General features: G+C 34.3%; 1 protein-coding gene across 20 annotated transcripts in view; it reads right to left on the bottom strand.

The window, feature by feature from the left end:
* Positions 1–13,369, bottom strand: part of LOC105205448 (flocculation protein FLO11) — a 334,932-nt gene that overhangs the window by 307,980 nt on the left and 13,583 nt on the right. For 11 of the 20 annotated variants that reach the window (XM_039451517.1, XM_039451528.1, XM_039451518.1 and 8 more), the window contains exons 1-2: positions 8,662–8,768; positions 8,060–8,234 (exon numbers count right to left, since the gene is read on the bottom strand). In XM_039451517.1, coding sequence (XP_039307451.1) covers positions 8,060–8,234; positions 8,662–8,753 — 267 coding nt within the window. In that variant the 5' untranslated portion in view covers positions 8,754–8,768. Of the gene's footprint in view, positions 1–8,059; positions 8,235–8,661; positions 8,786–13,369 lie in introns of those variants that run through there. The other 9 variants (XM_039451523.1, XM_039451525.1, XM_039451524.1 and 6 more) reach the window with 5 other exon arrangements.

The raw sequence follows: 13,369 nt of genomic DNA, 5'->3' as shown, positions 1-13,369 counted from the left end.
TGTTACTTCTGAAAGTAATGTAAGACAAAAAATCTTATTTAACACCTCTCATATTTCATCTATACGATTTCAAACAATAAAAAATAATTTCAAAAAATAAGTTTATATTAAATGTTGTTTACAGGGTAATAAAAGTTATCTTTATCATTTTTAAAAATATAAAAAAAAGTTTATGAAATTATGTAATGTAATATTTCTTACAGTAGCTTTTACAATTATGCAAAAAGTTTACACTCTTACTTTCTATATTGAGTAATCATGCATAAAAATATAGATATTAAATATGTCAAAATTTCAGATTTATTCACTATTGCCTTCAATAAGGATCGTAATATTAACTATCAAATAATTTGTGTTTATATTGAATAAACTTCCGATCACGGTAGCTATTGAAATGAATAGCTCGCTGATAGAAACGCGTGTAATTGCATCGATTACTTAGATAAACCAAGCTTCTCCGTGTCAGAGGAAGGAAAGAGAGTTAGCTGAGAGACGGAAGAGATGAAATCGACAAACAATTCCGCTAAGCAATCTAGAAACGGTTACGATGCAAAGGCGTTATGCGAAAAAGGGACAGAAATAGAAGACACCCTACCGTTTTCCGATAATGTATTATTGCGAATCCCGTGGCATACATGCTAACCCTTCCGTTATTACGGATGACGCGCATGACGTACGCAATACGTACGACAAAGTCTATGATACATGCTGTAGAGACGGATTCACGACGCGTTTTACTTAGATCATTTACTGAATTTTTATCTCTATTATTATATTAAGATAAGATATATAATATTCTTGTTAGTTAACTGCAAATTTATTCTATTTTATTTTATTAATTGAATGAGAGTTGCAATAAGATGTTCGAGTAAAAATAAAAAAATCTGTACACACGCAACAGCAACACAAAACATGGGCAAAAGCAAATTAAACAAGATTACGTCGGAAGAAACGCAATAAACTTCTCACGCGTCAACAGAGCGCCACGTAGTTACGTTTCAACGTAAAACAACCCTTTCCGATCACGCAGCTTCTTAAGGAGGCGAACGGGATCAGGATCACGCATCCCCGTAAAACGGGGATAGCGTTTTAATGCCGGGCAAACACACATATAGATCTTGGGCTGCCGAACGCGAGAGAGGACTTTAGATAGGACCTCAGGGGAAAGGCGGGAAAGACGGAGGGAAGTAGACGAAAACGTTCGTGCACGGCTTGTCAGGGCGGGGTTCGCTAAAATGAAAGTTGGAGCCACGGCTTGCCGCAGCAAATCCGGCTTGATTAAAACACCGTAGGAGGAATCCCTTACCCCTTTTACCCTTAGCCGCCAGCCACCACGGCCCTACCGCCGCGCCGCGCTGCCCCGTTTATTTCGACCGTCTTCGGTCGCCAAGGAGCGCGCCAACGTATAATCTTAATGCAGTCTTATACGAGGCGGAACGAGGCTATATTTCATTATAACCCCGCAGTCCTTCCGGAGCCCCTCGCGAACCCTTTCTATTTCTACTGGCTATAAGCGCGCGCGGCTGGGATTTCGCTCCGAGATATCATTTGGGACGTAGAACCGGAGGGATGCCGAGTAAGTATCGGAACGACGACATTGGCTAAAGTGCCTCCTTGAATTGCGCCTTCCCTAATCTTTTCTCTATTTCGTCGAAAAACTACACGACCCCTTCTCGTAAGTGTGTCGCTGGAATTATGACCCATGATCGCGTTTGATAACAAAGACGTGAAGGGAAATTCAACGATCGATAAACGAGTCACCGTTCTTTATGCGGAAATCATTCAAATATTGAATATAAAATAAAATGTGACACTTCCATCAAAAAGATTGGAAGAAACGGAAATGGTTATCAATATATTTATGCATATATTTTCATCCTTTCGCTACACATTAATTAAAATAATTTTTGTAGCGATTACTGTCATAAAGAAGTATTTTAAAATATAATAAAAGCAGGCTAAATAATTGAAATATGAGAACAAAAGATTTAAAATGCTTGTAAATACTATTTAATACAGCAAAATTTATCTTCGATAAATTTGGCGTCAAAATTAAATTTAATAATTGTTACATTTGTCCTTGCTTTTATTTCTTTATTTCAAAGAATTATTCACTCACAAATACAAACTAAAATAATTTTTTATTAAACTCTTTTTTAGTCGAATGACACACATCCCAATAAGGATTATTAATTTTAAAGACGCAAAAAAAAACAGTAGGTAAAATTATTTTACATTTTGAAAGGAACCAATGTCGATGAGAATAGCCAACAAACTTACCGAACATTGAGAGACAAGCGGAGACAGGGGGGTTTAAAGCTCGAGGGGTAAAAAGGGGGTGTATTTACGACGTTACAATACCCCACGGGCTAATCCTCGCCCGGAGCAGTACCTAGGCCGATCGACGCTTCTCCCTTCTTCACCGAACGCAATCACAACCTTCATTCAAGTACAGAGAAATCCGCCCGAAGTAAAACCATTTCTCTTCCTTGCGCAATCAAGCGGGAATTAAAGCGCAAAAAGGAGGCAATAATCGCAAACGCTCAGCGTTAACAATGTTAGATGAGAACATTTAACATAACATCATTATAATAGCGTTCCTATTTTTACTATTTTTATACATTCAAAAAATACGCGTATTCGATATATTTCATATTAAATGCATTTCCAATTGTGTGCATGTGTCAGATGTTAAGTAAATCATAAATTAAACGCAGACGTCTGACTTTTACTTATAATAAAGAAAGAAAAAAAATTTGATTTTATAAGCATTCAAAATACACAGTGCGTTTATCAAAAACTTAAACAAAATTTTCTGCCAATATTTTTCGACTATACTTTAGAGTGCTATCTTTTTTTTAATAAAAATGTCGAGACGGTAAAAATATTTCAATTAAAAGCGATTATAAGAATTTTTGTGAATCAAAGTTGAAGTTGACTTACAACAAAATATGATTTTAAACACGGTATTTAATTTCAAATGGATTTTACTAAAACAAAATCTTACTTTGTTATCAAGATATTAAATTTTGTAAATTAAAAAAAATCAATATTTTTTAAGAATGATAAAGAAAACTATACATATGAAAAATTATACATTTTTGAAAAATGACGTGTCAGCACTCGAGAAATAACTTGTCCGCTGGTGATCTTTTTATAACAGGAATTAAAAGCCCTTACTCGTCGAACACCATATCCCGGCTTGTCTTCCTTTCTCGAAGCCTAATTGACACGATTTTTATAAACTCCCCCTAGGCATGAAGGGTGAAGTCTTCTTTTGTACTGCCGCTAACACCTTCAACCTCAGACCCTCCAGCAAATAAGAGTCGCTTTGTAACTAAAGAGTACGGTGATGTTGGTGCACATTTATTATTTTTACGTAGCAGGAAATATTGAAATTATGTACGATACAAAATATATTATAAATTGTTTTAAATATATGCATTTATAAAATGTAATTTAGAAAGATTCTCGGGTCAAAACTTGACCCGAGAATAAAACTTTTTCGGTTACTGCATCCTAGAAGGTGATAAAAAAAGTGTCACTAGGGAGGATCAGTGATCAAAGTAATATTCCGGAAGCTTCTATTTTTAACGCGGAATTTCGTCCCTTAAAGTAGCGCGTCTAATTTAAAAAATTGCCTTGCCCGACCGTCTCGTTACAAACGCCTGATAAAATTTTTAACTGAGAGTCACTGTCGTAAATATAGGTGCAGGGGTGAAAACAGGGTGCACATTCCAAAGCCTTGGATCTGCGTATCCTCGCGCATTCATTCATAAAAATTCACTCAACCGCGTGGCTACTCCCACCGAGTGAATTGGAGGGTTCGTTCCAACCCCGATCAACGTGACAGCTCGACAAAGTTAAAGGGTACTGTGCTTCATCTTTTCAGGTTCCCTCGAGAAGTCGCTAACGGTATCTTACAAAATACAAAGGACATTTCCAGAGAGTATACGATCGACTGACAGTCGATGATGAGATACAACGATCAGTATATGAACAGACCAACAAACATGTATATTGAAAAATTCGGTATAAAACAACTCAAAAATATGACTATATAACTATTTTCATCCCTATATATCTTTTCAGTTCGAATAAATTGTTCGACAATAAAAATAGCATATGGCACCAGTCGACTTATGTCCGAGAAATAAAATCGAACATTGTTTTATTGTGACGCCGCGTGTAGAGAAGAGTCAGAGGTCGAAAAGAGGCAGACTTCCGCAAGTAATAAATATGCGTCCTTAAGCGGATTTGGGGCTGGCTTTCCTGTGTTTTAACGCCGTGTTTTCCGACCTACCCTGAGATTAGCGCGTGCCCAAACAGGTATATTACTTTGTTATAAAGTTACAGTAAATTTACTTTTTCCATTTTCTATAAATCTATTTTAATTATATTTTCTACGTTATGTAAATCAAGAAATATTTCCAGATCATTAACGTCGATTAATTAATTAATATCTGTACTATCTTAAAATTCAAACTTGTTTTCAAAAATCACTCCTATAAAATATTTATTTCTATTTAAATACAATTGCTTCCTTAACGCGAATCATCATCGTATCAAGAATATAAGGGATTATCTCGCGTACGTCGAAAGAATATTATATAGCGCAGGGATAAGGGTTCGCCTTTAAGAGAAACGGCTGCTCGTAATCGTAATCGTAACCGTAACGATCATGAAAGTTGAAGCGGCGGAGATTTCAACATTAATATTCCAACGGCGCCCGTGTGAAGACCCGTACCGTTAATAAAGAAATCACCAGTGATTCCGAAATGACAGTCAGCCGTCGATTTCCCATAGCCGGGAAGGCCGACTGATGGCGTTTTAACGTCACCGATCGCTAAAAGCGGATACATTAAGGTCAATTTCGGGATGTCACTCATTCCTATGAAAGCATTAAACAATATACGACCTAATCGCTTCCTGTATTATGTAGTAATATTATAACACGTGGATTACTGAATTTTTGATAGTAATACGAGTCACGTTGGATGCGATGATTTCAAATATACTTCTTCAATAAAGAATAATTTACGTTTCACAAGAAAAGGCAAAATACGAGTTTAATTCAGCATGAAAATAATTGCTTGAAATTAAATATTTAAACTTTCGCATAATTTTTTTAATCACTATATTTTCAGAATTTATTAGAAGTAGAGTAAACATTATTAGAATAAAATTAGACTATATTGCATTAATTTGAAAAGCTTGCAATTATCCGTAAACTTTATATTTTATATTTTATATTTGAAGAACAATTCAATATTCAATTTATTTACAGCAATAGAAAATCATACTATATTTTATATTATTTGTTGCTTTCTATTGCAAGAAATCAGAGAGTGATAGAGCTTAAACGAGAAATCGCTTCGAAACTCCAGAAAATTGCTGGTGGCACCCTCTGTTCAACTACCTGTTAACTTCGTCACCCTTACGACTTCTTATTGATCTTCAAAAATCTATTTACGTTTGTTTTCTCCCTCGGGTGTATACAAAAATTGATCCTATATATTTTTATGATTGCACCTTAAATTTTGAAATGAAATAATTATTCTAAACGTTTTTAAAATTATGTTTTAAATAGTTGTGTACAAACTATTAAACTAAGCTATAACTAAGATAATAAAATGTTAAAATTATTTATTTTTATCCGAGCAATGCATCTACAATGATTTGTGGGAAGAATGGTTTCCCTCCCAGCTTCAATCTCTGCAAGGGCTTTATCTTATTCAGGACCGGGCAAAGCAACCCCTCGATCTCCTACCCCTGATCCTTGCCGACGGCTAAATAGCTAACTTCGCGCAACTATCCCAATAGATTATGATTATTGTGGAGGAAAGCTCTGATTTATGCAATTATCATAAATTTAGTCCCCGCCCAACACCTTGTGTATGCTCAAGACGCTTCTGCCGTACCTCCATTCACAGGATTTCAATAGCAAATTATACGCCCGTAAAGCACCCATCCCTATTTTCGCGGAAGACCTCTAGCAATCATGTTCAATGTTCTACGCATCGGTGTCATTTATGCGTTCCATTATATTTAAATAATAAATTAAGCATACATCAGAAAATAAAAATTACTGCTTTTACTTATGAACTAAATATTTATAATAATAAATTAAATTAATAATAACTCAAATACTATTTTTTCTGTTTTTATTTGCAATTTGGATGTAACGAGCAACGTAAAACTTAAAGAAATTATTAAAATTATTTCTTTTATTTTCGTAAACAAAATAAACATTTAACATATTTTCATAATTACCGATACCATGACGCTAAAGAAGAGCTCTACCTCATCGGCAATAGCCTTCGTCTTATCGATTGCAACACAGTCGAGAAACATTCTCAGCTTAGTCAGCACAGAATACTGAGAATATCTCGTTTATCGGCCGATAATAAAATTGTAAACAAAGTCGGTAATTGTTTAAGATTATAAAAGAATTATAAATATACATTACTTATCTTTAATCTAAAGTAAAAAATAATATATATTTTTATAAATCATTTAACTGCCTCATAAAAATAATGCAAATAGTTATTATTAATAAAAAAACATGAAAATTATGTAATACATAAATCTAACGATTTATATATCTAATACAAAAATTTATACATCTAATTAACATTCAATAGTAACAAATGTCCAATTATAGGTATTTTATTAGAAAATATGTAAAGCTAAATCAATTCTTGTAGCAGTTATATTGAATCATAATATCAAAGAAATTAATACAGATGTAACTATTTCCTACAAATCTGAATAAAGAAAATTAAATTATCATACATTTATGTACTTTATAAAACAATTAATTGAAACTAAAAATATTAATCACATTTAAATATTAATCAAATATTGAAACATTAAACGAAAATATTAATCCATTAATATCTAACAATATTAAGTATTTAAAAAATTTTAAATTACATTTTGACATTAATAAATTTTCTAAATTTTTGTTAAACAATTGTTTTATATCTTTTTGTTAAAAAATACATAAATTTGTTATTATTGTATAATAAACTACGTTAATTTAATTACGGTGCTAAACAAATTTAATTCAAGATATTTTATTTTGAAATAATAAGAAGATTATATTGTATAAATTTTGTAATAATTTTATTTACTTGTGTTTCTCTTTATAACGAAATTAGTTTTGACTCTATTTATAGGGATAAAATTAACGAGAAGCATCTTTAACGAGAAAGGCAATATGACAGTGATAAAATTGAAAATTATCTCTTCCGCTGTGCGTTGTCGATTCAAGCTTGCGTCGACATTTATGCGAGTAATAACAATATCCCACGTACGAAATGATCGATAAAAAAAAAGCTACCGTGACAATGTGAAGCGTCAGCGGTTTATGCCGTTACAATCGTTTCGTTTTACGTTCCTCGCAAATCTCATCTTTTTACGTTGCGGCTTCATTTCATAACTTTCTAATAGGTATAAAAAGAAAAATAGAAAAATTCAAAGATAACAATATATAATGTTATTTTCTACTATTCTATATACGAATAACAATTCAAAACTAAATAAACATGACAAAAATTATTTCTCCTACAATTTTAGTTTTCTTGAGATTCTCATTTTGTGTTAAAATATTATTATTATAATTAGAAATAGATATTTTTCTATTATATGTATATTTTGCAATATAAAAAATTATAAGAGATTATATAAAACAGATCGGTAATGCTCATAAAATGGAAGCAACGAAGCATAAAAGATATTTCACGGCGCGGCGTCGTAGAAAAAAAATTCTTTGGAGGGATCACTTAATATTCCTTAACTCGATATGCTCGATGAGCTAATGCCTCAACGATTATTCTCCGCGCGGGATAATAATCATGTCGTCCTTAAAAAGTAGGGCGATCTTTTTCTTCGATGTTCTATTATTAAGCACGATCATTTGTACGGTTTTAGAATATCATCGACATCGTCTCAGACGTGACGGTGTCACCTGTCTGTGTGTGCGTGTGGATTTCAGAGAGATTGTATGCTACTCCTACGGCGCGGATTATCCGCGGATTACTTGTGTTCCACTTACCTTTTTCGGAGAGGGATGCAACACGGTCACCGGGACTTGGCGAGGGGTTGGCATGGACGGCGGCAGTTGGGTATGCTCCTTCACCGGAAACCGTGATAACTTCGACTCCCGATTCGAAGGTAACTCGAGCAGATGCTGTATCGAGTGATTCTGTCTTGTTTTCCTGGACGCCATTCTGTTAACAAATAAATCCGTATTTAACAATATCCGCTTCAATTCTATATTATTCAGTCGGCAGTGCAAAAAAGTAAACCTGGTTTCGCAGTTGAATTTCGCATGGAATATTTTTAATGTACCGAATAATTGAACAGAAATTTAGCATTATCATCTGCAGTTATTTTCGCAAAACTCATAATTCGGGATTTTTATTGCCCCCTTTTTTAATTCCGGAATTCAGTGAATGTTACTACCTTTTATTTCATCAAAGAAAAATATTTCGAAAAAATACACGATTTTTAATTAAAATGTGTCATATTAGTGCTTTGTGTCGTAAAACCATTACTGTACGAATTTTTATTTATGAATATCGAGGATATTGTGAAACAAACACGCTACTGTAATCACACAACCAAACCGAACGATAGCCCCATGTGCGTAGATACCTTTTTCCAGGCGCGCGGAGGCACTGGATATCGGATAAAACTTTCGCATTTAACTTTTCCGTCCTGCTGGGGAAACGACCAACAAAGCTCATCACCGGAAAGTTTTCCGAGACAAGGACGGGCAACTGACTCGAAAGGGAGACAGAGTTCGGAGCGCGCATGCTCTCACCACTACACAGACACAGGCCGTGATTTCACTACATCCAAACTCAGATTATCCAAATATCGGACGTCCGGACTTTCGAGGTTGTTAGATAAGCTACAAAATTGTCGACCGTTCTATAAAATATAAAGAAAGTACCGGTAAATAAAATTATAACATCCATTATTAGATAAGAGTAGACGAGATCGAAATCATCTGTACAACTGACAAATTATCAATAACTATACAAGTCACAATAGTATTAAGTCACAAAAATAACCCCGTTTATTTCAAGCTACAGTTTTATAATTTTTTATTCTCTAATATATTATTAATATTCTTTCCAGATGTGATGAGTCTAAATCCATTTTGAAATTTACATTTTTAATTCTCGAAAATACGTCAAATATTTGATAGAAATTCGTGAAAAAGAATCTTTCCAGGACTCGCATAGATTCCGTAAAATCCACGCGTGGAACACATCTCCGACCTCGCGTATGCGGGGATGTGGTAGCTCACCCCTAGCCGTCGCAAAAGTTTGTTCTCCCTCGCGTGTTTACGCACGCGCTGCACCGCGTGCGCACATATACACACATATACACTCACACATACGCGCGCGCGCGCGCACGTAGATACACTTTGCTGACTGCAAGCTGCAAACACATGTATGCGTCGACGAGGATTACGACCGTGACCTTACCGACAAAATCGTCAACGAAAAAAGCGAGAATATCCTTTCAAGACTGAGGCTATCAAAACCGTTCATCACATATGTAATAACAACGCAAAGACTTAACTTTTAATTAGATTACGTCCTCTCGTCCTTTACACGCAGCTTGTCACTAAACCGCGCCCATTTATGGCCCTCTGCGCACATGTCCATTTATATAAAATAAAAAAAATCGATTGCGTTGGGACAGAGAAATTTCGAGTCTTGAGTATATAATCGATTCACTTACTATCGACGTAGCATAATTTATGACTACGGAAATATTGGAAACGATCGATGCCTGAATGATTTCAATCATTTTTTTAATATAATAGATAAGAACATATAACAGGATATCACAGTTATATAACGAATGCAGTGAATATGTTGGGATTAATTTTGATGCAATTCACAGTAGATACAAATAGCTGCAAATATTACCGGCTTTGATCAGCGAATCGCAACGACCGCTCGTGCCGATCGATTAGACGCATTCAACCATAATGTATATACATAACTCTAATTAGTTGTCCTTGATATGGAAATCGGCATTGCTTAATAAATAAAAAACTTCTAAAAAAGATGTATAATATGTCCAAGTCTGTGATATACTAGGTTCACGCATGCATATTTAATGAATTACTTTTATATTATTCTTACAAAAGTCTTTACTTTGTAATTTTTTACATGATAAACATTAGCGATTAAGTTTTTTAATAAAAAGCCTGTCAAAAATAAATCAGTTTAAAATAATTTTAAAAAAGCAAGGTTTTATTATATGATTACAATTTCAAATCAAGATTATATCATATAATTACTTAATGTATTTGTAATCAACTATTTTTAATTTGCTCCGTTACTATCTTAATGCGAAAATACGTTTGGTGATTTTGAAAAACTCGCATATCTGATTACAATACCGTTGCATAATCTTACATTCCAATTCATATAGATAAATTCATAAATTATCTATGATCTTTTAATAAAAAATTCACTGTATCTACAATAAATCACGCGAATAAGTGGATTTTTGCAAGACGATATCTCAACTCTTTTTCCGCTTCTTCCTATTTCCTCTCAATCGATTTGCCATAAACGTGCATCGCCTGTTACGATCGTACTCTTCTGAACTTCAACCGAATTGGAACGCGACCCGAGAATTAAATAAAGTGTGATCGATCACATCCGCAATGGATTCGCTTAGCAGATTTTACAAGACGTGCCACGTCATAATACACTATTTTAATAAGTATTTAAACACAAAAGTTTAAATATATTAAACATGAAGTTTTTATAAAAAATGTAAAAGATGTTTTTAAGCTAACAAATTTTTCTATAAACTTCTAAATAATGTGAAATTAATTTTTATTTAGTAAAAATATTATAAAAATTATTATTTACAAATTTTCAGTATAAAATATTATTCCGACTTATTTAAAAATTATGAAAGATTCTTTAAAAAAAGTATAATTTATTTGAAAATAAACTGTTATTATTTTTAAGTAAAATTTTTTTTTTTTTAATGTGAATTTAAAATTTTATTTGTACAAAAATTTGTTTCATTTTTATATTACACTTATAATTTAAATATTAGTTTTTTAAAGGAATATTACGTAATATTATTATGTAATAACCTACAATATTACGGTAAAATTACATACAGCAGATGAATTCAATATAACTTTAATATACGAGATGACTTTAATGGAGCACTAATGTTGTATGACTGACGTATAAACAATAATAGAATATTAATTAATTGAGCAATTATACAACTTTGACTATTCAAAGGATGAAAAGATGAATAAATTTAATCTAGAGTACATTTTAATTATATTAGAGTACATTTGGTGAATTAACAAATATTTAAATTTAGCATTAAATAATTTCTATTTTGTAGCACTGTGTTTTCTCTTTTACAACATTCCAATTCGGAGCAAGCAATCAAATCACACTATCTTTTCGCGTCTTAGATCAGTTAGCAAAAGCAAAAGCAAAGCGGAAAAGAAGGGGGATAAGGAGAAGAAGAAGAAGAAGAAGAGAAGAGGGAGGATACGTATTTCAGTCATCCGACCAACTTTTGCAAGTTTAATGCCCGGGCGCTCGAGTAATTTAACACGACGAAATTAACTTTTCAGTTTTACCAAAGTTTCCTGGCAACTTAACCGCGTCTCCACCCCCTTCTCGCTCCTTTCACATCGTCCCGCTCCCCATTCCCCCGGAATCCACTTCCCTGCACCCCTCTCGAACCAACACGAAGAGCCGGGACCAACTTTTAAAGCGCTCGTCGTGGTAACAACTGCGTAGCGCAGCGCTCGCTTCGCCGAACTATAATTCCACCCTTAAGACCCGAAGTTTACGACGTAAACTTCCCCACTCTCTTTGCCGCGCCGCGGTGGGCTGACGCCCCGATGCTGCAAGTCGGAGAGTGAGAGGCCGAGACTAAGAACGGTTATCGAAATCATCGTTTCAGCCGAACGTTTGTATTATCGATAAAATATTCATAACAATTAAAATTTCCACAACGCATTTTCAAAATCAGCATCTTAAGTAGCATATCGCAAATAAAATTTTTAGCTTGGGTACTTGCCAGATTAAATACTACTAAAATTACATTGAAGCAATCATATATGAAACTTTATAGCAAATGCTATAAAAATTAGGATACGAATAAATATATTTGTCCTATCTGTACAAACACGATATTGCGGTAAAGCGTATCGAGTTATGTGTCTGTGATTCTGTTTATATAATTCCTATCTGCATATTACAAAATAAAAGTTATAAATCAACCACAAATTGTATACTACAATTCTGTGCGCACTCACACGACTAGATTATCGGTAGTTAAAATGAAAACAATGACAAATTCATTTACGAAATCAATAAAATCAAAAATAAAGGATTATTTGTGCGAAATGTGAGATATATGCTTTTAACTTCATTCTCTTCGAAACAAATACTTTTTCTCTTGTTTTTCAAGCGTATGATTCATTTTTATTTGTGCGAACTGCGTTATTTCAGTTATAAATTTCATCGTTAGAACGCGATCATCTATTAATCGCGAATAACGGAAGATACTTCCAAAGTGATTTCCGATTATCTCTTTTCGTTTTTTTTTTTTTTTTTTACATTATCTTTCCTTGACTATGCAGACGCAAACTTAGAGTCTCGGTCGATCGGACATCCGATGTCCCGTGCCAATACTTCTCCAACTAGTTTTGCGTGGCTATTATAGCCGCACGATTGGCTCTCCGTTACTTCCCATTCGTCTGTTCCGGCATCCGCAACTTCTCGACGATCTCGAGTCTTTTCGCCGAGAGTCAGCACGACGACGACTACCGGGCGGATACCGTAACTTGAGATATCGTCGCAATCGCTCATTTCAAAACGTCAGTTCTTCCGGCAAACAAAGACTTTAATGACTCGGACTTTCCATTCGCATGTTTGGCGACAAAAAGCCACCGTAAAAATATTCCGCCCGTAATAAATGGGCGCGCGTGCGAGCATATTATTGTTGAAAACAGAGATCTGCTCGAGGGAACTGTCCAGAAGATGCGGATGACTATGATAGATTCATACTTCCCATCGCGACAGCGAAGTGTACGACACGGAAGCTTGCGCTCTAGTAAAGTTTCGACGTTCCGAACTTTTGAAGCGACATTCATCGGATACAGAAGGTTAGATGGAGAAAAGAAATAGGAACCATAAAAAAAAGAGGACCAATGGTTGACTGAGCTCATAAAGAAACGTGTCGATTCAACGACGTGATTCCAACTTTCGTCACGAGTATCTGTGTTCGCGTCTCCTTTGCAAACATAACGAAATTCTGAAAGAAATTACGAAGATTAAGCTTG

Source organism: Solenopsis invicta, chromosome 7 (assembly GCF_016802725.1).
Source record: "Solenopsis invicta isolate M01_SB chromosome 7, UNIL_Sinv_3.0, whole genome shotgun sequence".
NCBI lineage: Eukaryota > Metazoa > Arthropoda > Insecta > Hymenoptera > Formicidae > Solenopsis > Solenopsis invicta.
Note: the sequence above shows the minus strand (reverse complement) of the source record. Positions and strands in the feature narration are given on the sequence as shown.